The sequence below is a fragment of the Asparagus officinalis genome, chromosome 4, assembly GCF_001876935.1.
Source record: "Asparagus officinalis chromosome 4, Aspof.V1, whole genome shotgun sequence".
In the NCBI taxonomy this organism is placed as follows: Eukaryota; Viridiplantae; Streptophyta; class Magnoliopsida; order Asparagales; family Asparagaceae; genus Asparagus; species Asparagus officinalis.
This window is the reverse complement of record NC_033797.1, coordinates 42,463,721-42,474,258: the sequence shown is the minus strand read 5'-3', so window position 1 is coordinate 42,474,258 and position 10,538 is coordinate 42,463,721. Positions and strand designations below refer to the sequence as shown.

At 42.9% G+C, this 10,538-nt stretch overlaps 1 protein-coding gene across 1 annotated transcript; it reads right to left on the bottom strand.

Annotated features, from left to right (window-relative positions):
- On the bottom strand, positions 1,008-2,716 carry LOC109837303 (F-box only protein 6-like). Its single transcript, XM_020405490.1, has one exon. The coding sequence runs from the start codon at positions 2,241-2,243 to the stop codon at positions 1,053-1,055; it is 1,191 nt and encodes a 396-aa protein (XP_020261079.1). The 5' UTR covers positions 2,244-2,716; the 3' UTR covers positions 1,008-1,052.

Here is a 10,538-nt window from a genome sequence, read left to right as displayed (position 1 = left end):
GACAATGCTTTGATGTGTTTCAGCTTTTTTGCCTTTGTACAAGAGTTCCATATGTGTCGTATCCTTCTATTTCATTATGTGCCCGTGGTCCAAGGTTATCGATAGCGGATACGTCGCATAGCGGTGAGGCATCGCTAAGGCTATTTCGGGTTATTGCGGTAAAATAACGGTAAAAAACGCAAAGTTAAATAGCGGTCTAATTTAGATATGTATAAATACTAAAAAAATTAAAGAAAAAGATTACTGGAGGAGTCAAAAAGTCATCTTCGAGAAGAATAGCTTAGCGGTGACAGGACTGCCCTAAGAGGAGCTCACGGTGAAGAATGTGAGAGGAAGTATCAAGGTAGGTGTCAGAGGCTATGAGAGGTGACGAGAATATGCTGAAAATCACAGGAGACGGTGGAATGCAATGGTCAAGGGTTAAGTTTAATTTTTAAAAAATAAGCCTCAAACCGCTTTTAAATAGTAGTCAAAAAGCAAATTTCGAATGCAATCGCTCACTATTTACCGTTATGACACATTATTGACCGCTTTTGCGAACAGACATATTCCGTAATATGTCACCGCTATTGCGCGATAGCGTAGCGGGCGATAGCGTCGCGGGAAGGGACCACTAACGCTATTAGCGCAGCTATTGCGGGGCTATTTACCGCTATTTATAACAGTGTCGTGGTCAATACATTGATAAAAAATGTAGATAAGTCATTTATCAGTGAGCATTTAGAAATACAGCACCCTACCCATGCAATATAGCTACAATGATCAGTGGTAAAGTGGACTTAAGTCATCGTCTATCAATGCATCGACATTTCATATCCTAGAAACTACTAAGATGGAGGCACATGGGAATACCTTATAGAATACAGAAAATCATAAATGCAACTAGTCATTTGACATTGAACATGCAAATATAGCAGAAGGTTAATTAGAACCCAAATCTTCAAGGCTTTTTAGTAGTCAAAAGACAAATCATAATAGTATTATAAGACTTCTTAATTGAAGGAAGAAAATGTCAGTGAATTATACCTTTCCCAACAGGTAAGAGAGTGTTTTCAAGCAAAAGCAGCAGGACACGGATGGAATGTTGTACCACATGCAATCGACTGCCTTCTCCTACCACGAGGAAGTGTGCAGTCTGGCACCTTTTGCCACTCCCTCTTCTTCACATCATAAGTAACCAGTCGGTTCATCCTCTTTGACCTCAATGAAAGCATAAGCAACCCCTTGTTGCCCAAGCAAGTCATCCTAATGTGCTTCCCATAAAACTCCAAGCACCACACATTTGGCATTCTGTCAACCTCCTTCCACAAAAGAGTCATCCTCTGCAACTCCCACACGCATATGCATGTGGCAGCATTTTTAGACAGCAGTCCCAGCAGCATAAGCTTCCCTGAACACTCCGCAAGAGTATGGTCAGTCAGATGGACTGGTGATGGTATAACAAACTGCTTCCACATTCCAGTGGCAACATCATAGGACAGGATTCCATCTGGGTTCGCTCTCATGAAGTAAAGTGTGCTACCAATGGCCACAGTTTGAGACCTGAAATTCAAACATAGTGGAAGCTTAATGCCAGGTGGTAAACTTCCTGGACGAGCCCAGCTGTTCTTTACTGAATCATAGATCTCATGATTCCCACTGCATCCTAACCACACTATTTTGTAACCACTACGAAGAGAGTTTCCGTTAAGAACCATCCCTACCACTACACGTGACCAAACCTGCATGGACCTTGGAGGGAGTTCTTTGAATGAGTTGGTCAGAGGATTGCAGGCATAGAAATTCCTGTTGCCAATGTCCATGAAACAAATGAGACCTCCAGCTGAGGCCACCGGAAGAATGATCATTTTTGGTGGCAAGAAAGAAATGGAGGGGTGGTGCCATTTTCTAGAAGAAGGATCATACATGGCTCCCCTGTTGATATTTTCATGGGTAACTGTATAGAACCAAGGATGTGATTGTCCAATCTCTGAATAATACTGGGAGAAACTGCTTGAAGTGAGCGAAGAGTTCCACTTTTTACATACTGAACGAAACCGGAAAAACGTGGCTACAGGAAGTCTTGCAATTACAGATTCAAGAAGATCTTCAGGTAACTCCTTCCAAATTAGTTGTTCCATTGCCTCTGTTGAACTTGAAGCAGTAAGCAACTTCCCGTTATTCTTCTCCCTCCGAGATTTCTTGGCTGGAGGAGGCTTGTTGACTTCAACCACAGTTAGGATCTCAGATTTCCCTTTCATCATTAAAGCACAGCAATCATCCTCCACAGAGCTACGGGCAAGATCAAGTAAACACCATCTGTGTAACAGAGGGCAGAACAACAAAATGTTTAACTCAAGACCTTTTCATTTCATATTGTCACTACAAAATTTGAGGAAATCAGAAGGAAGACACGTGCTATAAAACATTATACACAGAAGCTCAATATGTTTTAAATTGTTCATTTCAAATGAAATTTGCCAGGTTTCTGTTTGCTAAATATGGAAAGAAGTAAAAACGGAAGTTTACTTAATAGATGGAACATGCACTGCTCCCAGTCATAAAAGATGATGAATTGGATGCAATCAATTGAAAGATTACAGTATATCAATAATGTACAAATTCCAACTACATGTCTACTTATATTAGAAATCTCACCTGACAAACTGATACCCATATCGGACACTGATGGACACTCTTTAGGAACATGTCATCACTAATTACAACATCTAGCCAATTATATAGTGAATATTTGGATTCAGAACACTTGGACATTTCTTGGACATCCCTTTTCACATAAATCTTCGTTCATATTATATGTTTGAGATACTTATCAACTTTGACTTAAACAAGACTGGAAAGCAAAGCTCCACGTTCATTAGATCTTAATGCGACATGGTGGGCCACAGTCTGAGTTGTCAAAATTAAAAATCTACCATTTTAAAACTCAGAAAAACATAGAAAAGAGGAAGAATCACTAAGACAAGAGCTTGGTCAACAGGAGTTTTCCCAGATCCAGGGAAATTTCTTTTTAAACGATCTCAAGTACTAGCCGAAAGGCACGCCCCCGCTGTAAGAACAGGCGGTTGTCACTGGAAACAACACCCTCACTCTATTGGCAAAACGCTTCGAAAGAAGAACATATCACCAAGGCCCAACTGGTCCGCCAAATAGTATAGTGAAAAAATATAAAACTACCAGGAGACAAAGGAGGGATTGATTCTTCGAGGGAGGGGGGATGCTCCATTGTCCGGACATTATATCTTAAGATCAGGATTCTACAAGATCAGGGCTATAGTATGAAAGGATGACAGAAGGCAATAGCTTTAACTTTCCAGTGTTTGAAATAAGGCAGTTATGTTATTCCTATATTTGCACAAAAATAGTAATTTAAAAATGATAGTGTATTTTCATATTTGGAAATTTCTTAAGTTCTCTGATTCCATATTTCACTAAAACAAATGCCTACTTTAGATAATGACTGAAGCAGGATGCCATGACAATAAGAATTCAGCATGTGTATTTGCACGAACCAGCATGCGAAGCACAAATTGATATGCATTAATTTGGTGCTGTTGAAGCACCGATGGATATGCATTAACTTCTTGTAACCTAGGATTTTAAAATAGGATATTATAGTGATGGAAATTCCCACAACCTTCAATTTTTAACTCAAGGCCCAACAGAAAACTACTTGTTTGTGTGATAGCAGTATCAAAAAGCTAAGGCGGCAAAACCCATACTCAGAATTCTAAATCACCTGACATAGGTACCCTTGGATGCTTATTTCTGGTGAACACGCGTAGACACTCAGATGTTTGATGTGAATGGCTTCTGTTACCTACTGCTAAATAATGATGTTTGAAAATCTGATTAAAATATAATTAAATTTCTGACAATCTGACTAGAATATCTAAATATCCGTGCTTAACATGAAAAGGAGGAAGATGTCTTAATTTTATTAAACTAAATAAAATGTAACACTTACTATAATGGTGTAACCAAACGTTATCAAAACATTGCTCTAGTGCTTAACAATGGGATTTTATCATGAAAGGGGGGAAAACAAAGCCAGATGAGTGAGCTCGAACAAAGATGTGCATCTTAGTTGTCAAGATGTTCTCTTGAAGCAGCAAGGTATGGCCTAACTTTGAACCGTATTCTAAAGCCCATAACAGTCAATAAGTATACCTATCAATTGTCCAGCTATCCAGGATGTTTGATGCAAAGATGAACTCATAATGGAAATGTCACTGCCTAAGTTTCATGGATAGGGTGCGGGTATGTGTACAGGACATGGAAATTTTGTAGCAGGCATGGTACGGGGACACAGCTGGAATTATGGACTTTAATCTTACTCCTGAGCTAGATATGCAAAGGACCTTTGAAATTGTACTTCTTAAGGCTGAAACAAACTTGACTCTTGTCCAACAAGTTCAAGAAATGGATGTGAAGTATGGGATATCTGTCCAAGAAGTGGATGACGAGTGTTTTAAATTTAAAACATGTAGTGTACAATTGAGTACATGTCTATATTTAAGAAGTGTTCATGAAATGTCAGGTACGGGTACGGGTACAGGTATGACACTTTTCGGGTACGGGTATGGCTTCATGATAGAAGTTTTCAGGTCACATAGGTCACTGCTAACTCATGACGGATAAAAAATTTCCTTAGATGATATAATGTAGACAAGTCACATTTGAGAATTTTTATCATTTGTCATTGCGCCTAGATGTCCTTATTTCCCCGCAAAACAGCTGATGTATTGGAATACAACAGCTATCAAGTCAAGTTGAGCATACTTGGATCCCTACTAACCCACCCAATATTGCATAGAATTTTCAATAAAAGGAGCAACTACTCTTCTATCCTTGGCCACCAACAATATTTTGAGTTGTTGCTATCAGCTAAAAGATTTGAAGGATATAGATATATTTTTCTAGATATCGAAGAAGATTTAAGTTTTCAGATATCATACATTAGAAGTAGTTTCAAACAGGAAAGAAAGCGGGGTGGAAACTACAGGGACGTGCTAATCATCTATACCGGCTAGGCCAAAGATTTGGATTAACAAGCTGACCTGATTTGGCAGTAAATCCGATTCTTGATTTGGCAGTAAATCCACTTCTGAGTTCGAGTCCGAAACCGATCTTGATTCGATCGTGATTCATTCTAGTCCTCTTTCGGTTGGATGACTCGTTGACTCTTCGAACCCTTGGCTTGATCCCGCACGTGTATGGATGCATTCCGTCGCTTGATGCGATTCGTCGATCTCGTCGCCTCGTTGGTTCGTCGGTTTGTGCCGAGCTATGCTAGGGGACCTATAAGCAATTTTATATGCCTACAGATACCCCCTCCAAAGTATTTCAGTCTCGTTCTTTTATAGAAGAGTCTGGAATACTTTGGATATGATTGCCTCCCACCTTCAGTCGGTGTAATGAGACCTTGGAATGATTTCCGTTCTTGATTCCTTCGATTCTCCAGGCTTTTCGGTGCTTTGTCGAAAGTCTGTAAGAGTTCCGGTGCTGCATTTATTGTCTGACCGTTTGTCGGAATTTTGAACTTTGAAGTCGATTCCTGATTTCTAATTTTTAGCTGACCATCGATTGTGGCGTCGAGTCTTTATGTACAACGCGTTGTCCGGCGTAGTGTGGTTGAGTTATCCTTAAGAATATTTATAAACAATATTCTCCAGGAACTTCTCAAACCAAAAATAGGGAATAGTTTATACTCATATACCTTATTGGAGTATTAAGAAGCAGTTTATACTCGTATACTTTTCGGAGTATTAAGAAGCAGTTTATACTCGTATACTTTTCGGAGTATTAAGAAGCAGTTTATACTCGTATACTTTTCGGAGTATTAAGAAGCAGTTTATACTCGTATACTTTTCGGAGTATTAAGAAGCAGTTTATACTCGTATACTTTTCGGAGTATTAAGAAGCAGTTTATACTCGTATACTTTTCGGAGTATTAAGAAGCAGTTTATACTCGTATACTTTTCGGAGTATTGATTCTTTCATTGCAACGCATTGATAGGCGTTGACCTAGGGTCACGCGTTGTCCGGCGTTGACCTTAGGGTTTTGGACGTCGTACGTTGACTGTTTGATTGCAACGCGTTGACTGGCGTTGACCTAGGGTTACGCGTTGTCCGGCGTTGACCTTAGGGTTTTGAACGTCGTACGTTGAATTTTTGCTCGCAACGCGTTGACTGGCGTTGACCTAGGATCACGCGTTGACCGGCGTTGACCCTAGGGTTTCGAACGTCGTACGTTGAACTTTTTGCTCGCAACGCGTTGACTGGCGTTGACCTAGGGTTACGCGTTGACCGGCGTTAACCCTAGGGTTTCGAATGTCGTTGGATGCTCCGGTCACGAGACCAACTAATGAAGCTGATGCGTCAGTGACTCTCGTATTTATAGGATTTTTGGCAAATCCTCAGCCATCAACGGGTTTGATGCGCCTTTACCGACTACCGTTTGAGTCGGGCTAGCATGCGGATTGTTCAAGTCCGTTCCGCATGTGACGTTAAGCTAAAAGAGTTAACCCTTTTAGTGCTACGATATTGAATACGTAGACTTCGTCTTTCTCACGGGAATAGACTACCCGGCGACGCGTGTTAGGCGTCGACTTTGGGGTTTTTGGCTAACCCCCAGCCTTCAACGGGTTTGATTAGCCTTTACCGACTACCGTTTGAGTCGGGCTAGCATGCGGATTGTCTAAATCCGTTCCGCATGTAACGTTGTGCTAAGAGAGTGAATTCTCTGAGACTTTGTGCTATGATGTTGAATACATAGGCTTCGCCATTGTTACGGGAATAGGCTACCCGGCAACGTGTATTAGACGCTGACTTATCCCTACTTAGGCTTCGGGATAAAAATACCCCAGACTGGTATTCTGGTGTCTTTTTCAATCGGTAAAAGACTAAACCTGCGACGCGTGTTAGGCGTCGGCATATCCTTTCTTAGGATTCAGGATGAAATTCCCCATGCGTGTAAGGCATGGATTTTGGTGTTATTAATAACAACCTGCCACAATGTTGAATATGTGGACGGATGTTCTTTTCAACGGTTAAGAACTAACCGGCAGCGCGGGTTAGGCGCAGACTTATCCTTGCTTAGGTTTCAGGATAGAATACCCCAGAATCGAACTCTGGTGTCTTTTTGTACGGGAAAAGACTAAACCGGCAGCGCGTGTTAGGCGCAGACTTATCCCTGCTTAGGATTCGGGATAAACTTCCTAGACTGGAATTCTGGTGTCTTCTTCAATCGGTGAAAGACTAAACCAGCAACGCGTGTTAGGCTTTGACTTATCCCTGCTTAGGATTCGGGATAAAATTCCCTGTACCTGTGAGGCACAGATTTTGGGAGTTGACAAAGGTGGTGTCTTCTCTTGGGGCAAAGACGAACCCGAAATGGGAGAGGAAGAATTTTATATTCTATCTCCCGACACTGAAGAAGAAGAATTTTATATTCTATCTTCAGCTGGAAAGGAGGCTCGAGGTGGGATTCAGCTGGAAAGGAGACTCGAGGTGGGATCTCCACCCCCAGAATCCGGAAAGGTGAAACTGAGAGTGGGATCTCCACTCCGAGAATCGAAAAGATTCGGATAACCCTAACTGTTGGAAGGTTTTATTACCGAACTAAAGATGAATTTCTCGTTTATCGAGAGTGAATTATGGTTTTGACCCTAACTGTAGGAAGGTTTGATCGCTCGATTTGTGGACCTCTCGTTCATTGGAGGAATCGAGAGGGGATTTTGGCGTTCTTATTCATTACATTGCTGTGGTTTTGGGAACTTCCCGTTACATAAATCGTCCACCCCCAGTTTCCTCTGCGGAACTGGTTCGGACATTATTATCAGTTACCTAACCGGGTTATCCTTAAGAATATTAGCTTAATATTCTCCAGGAACTTCCTGTGAAAGAAAGGAAACAGTTTAGACTCATATACCTGTTGGAGTATGTAAGGAAGCAGTTTAACCTCTTATACCGGTCGGAGGATTGAGAAACAGTTTATACTCGTATACTCTTTGGAGTCTTAAGAAGCAGTTTATACTCTTATACTTATCGGAGTAGTGCCGTTCTCAACTGGCTTACCTTAGTGTTATGACGCCGGCTTCAACCAAGGTCTGAATGCTATTCTTGAGAGCGAAGCAATCCTTGGTGGGATGAACGATCCTCCTATGGTATGCACAGTACTTTGGGTCCGTAGTGTTGTCAGCTTCCTCCTGATTTGTGATAGGTGGTAGCTTGATCTTGTTGCTTCCAAGGAGGGATTCGAAGATGGCTGGAACGTCTTCGTCCTTGAAAGAGTACTCTTTTTGGAGTCTCGGACCCGAAGTCTTTTGCTGTTTTCGGAGTTGCTTTTGCGACGTCTGGTTAGCGTCAACAGCTGTTGCAGGTGATTTGCCTTTGCCACGAGAGGCAAAGTTAGAATTCGGAGGCTTAGTTGTTGATTGACCCCTCTCGGCTTTCTTCCTTCGGAGGAATCGCTCAGCTTGCTCCCCTCGTACCTTCAATTCCTTCCATGTCTTGGATGGTGCGGTACCCATAGCTTCTAATACATCTATGGAAAGATTATTATGGCACGTCTGGAGTATGAACTCCTCCGTGACCGGATCTCGGCAGTTCATTGCCTTGTTCCGGAAGCGTTTAACAAAGTTTTCCACGAGTTCTCCATCTTTCTGCTTTTCTTCAAAGAGCGTCCCGATTGACACCTCCGTGTCATCGTCGAAGAAATTAGCGAGAAACATGCTTTCCATATCGTCCCATGTAGTGATACTTCCCGGTTTGAGCTGGCGATACCAATCAAACGCAGCCGCGCGAAGGGTTCCTACGAACGATCGTACCATCAGAGGTTCGTTATCTGAAATGATCCCCAAGTGAGACTTGAAATAAATCAAGTGTTGGGTGGGGGAGCCCCTTCCATCGAATGGTGTGAAGTTGATCAAATTGAACTTCGGTGGGTATGGAATGGAGTCCCACTCCCTCGGGTAGGGACACGGAATGCCAGTCTTTTTTACTTCTTGGGCAGACATCAAAGCATTGATTTTGCTTTCCAAGTCTTTCATCTTAAGATCTTCGCCTACCTCACTCTTCTGGTGATTTTGAGGATGGATATTGATACCACCCCCAGCGTTAAGAACGTCTTCCGTATTCCTGTTCTCGCGGGGAGTCTCCATGTTAAGATTTTCTTCTACCTCTGAGTCGCTATCTATCTGATTAGCGGTCGGACGACGACTAGATTCACCGCGCTGGTTTGTCAGCTGTTGGAGTTGTTGTGCGTGTAAATCTTTAACACGTTGTACAGCCATCTCCATTTCAATTTTGAAATCCTCTTTTTGCTTGGCCAAAGCTTCTTGAAGAAGTTGAGCCATCTGTTCTGTGGTGATCATGAACGACTCTCGAGACTGTCCTGTACTGGATACAGTAGCATCTGAAGCAATCGCTGAGTTAGCATCCGATGCTTCTTCGTCTGAGGACTGTCTTCTCTGGATCCTGTTGTAATTGTAATCCCTAGGCCTTATAGCCCCGGTTTGCAGCCGAGTTAACCGTTTGGACATTTGTGAAAAGGGTTCAGGGTTGTAGCGCCGCGTGGACTTTCCTTTTTCTGCCATATTAATCGTGAATTCCGAGAGTTCACGTTCCCGAACGGGTGGCTTTCTTTTACGGAAATGTCTTGATTTGTTTCTCTCCGTTTCTGTAGAAAGTCTTTCAAACACTGAAATCCTTTGCGAGGCAGTCTTGGAACAGTTACATTCTGCTAATACTGCCTTGATGAGTTTAGTACAAGGACAACGAGAATCCCTTTCTCGGGAGTTTCTCTTCCGAGATTTACTCATACCCCCAGTCTGATAGTACAGCTCATCGATATTATTATCGGAGCCACCTATCTTGTGTTGGCATAACCCTCTTATTCTATCATCGTCTTCTTCTGACGAATAAAGCTCTCTTTGAGGGCATATCGCTCTGTCATTATTTTCAAGAGTCGCTCGTTTGAAAACTCGCCTTCGCGCGCGTGAGGGTTCAACAGAATCTCGAACTTCTACCCGTAGCCCAAGGCGAGCGGTTACTGGTACTTTCTCTGTATGAGGAGTTTTTGAGTTACTGGAGACTCGCTCCCGTCCCCCATTTTGACCAATCAAGCGGGGTTTGTTTTTATGCAAAGGGCCGAGACGATCCATAATGCTCATTTTAACTCGGGATGAGTCCACGCCGCCGTGGGGTTTTACAGGAGGTGAGGAAGTCATTGGAACAAAAGCAGGAGCTGTCGGAGACTTAAAGCTGGTCGCAGGAGGCGAAATTTCTACAGACAGAGATGAACCAGCTCGCGGGTCAGCAATTGGTGACTCGGCCTTGGCCGAGCCAGCGTTTGGTGACTCGGCCTTGGCCGAGCCAGCGTTTGGTGACTCGGCCTTGGCCGAGCCAGCGTTTGGTGACTCGGCCTTGGCCGAGCCAGCGTTTGGTGACTCGGCCTTGGCCGAGCCAGCGTTTGGTGACTCGGCCTTGGCCGAGCCAGCGTTTGGTGACTCGGCCTTGGCCGAGCCAGCGTTTGG

Bases quoted from the DNA above. Each gene is read 5' to 3' on its own strand.
- LOC109837303 (XM_020405490.1), bottom strand. From the start codon at position 2,243: ATGATGAAAGGGAAATCTGAGATCCTAACTGTGGTTGAAGTCAACAAG.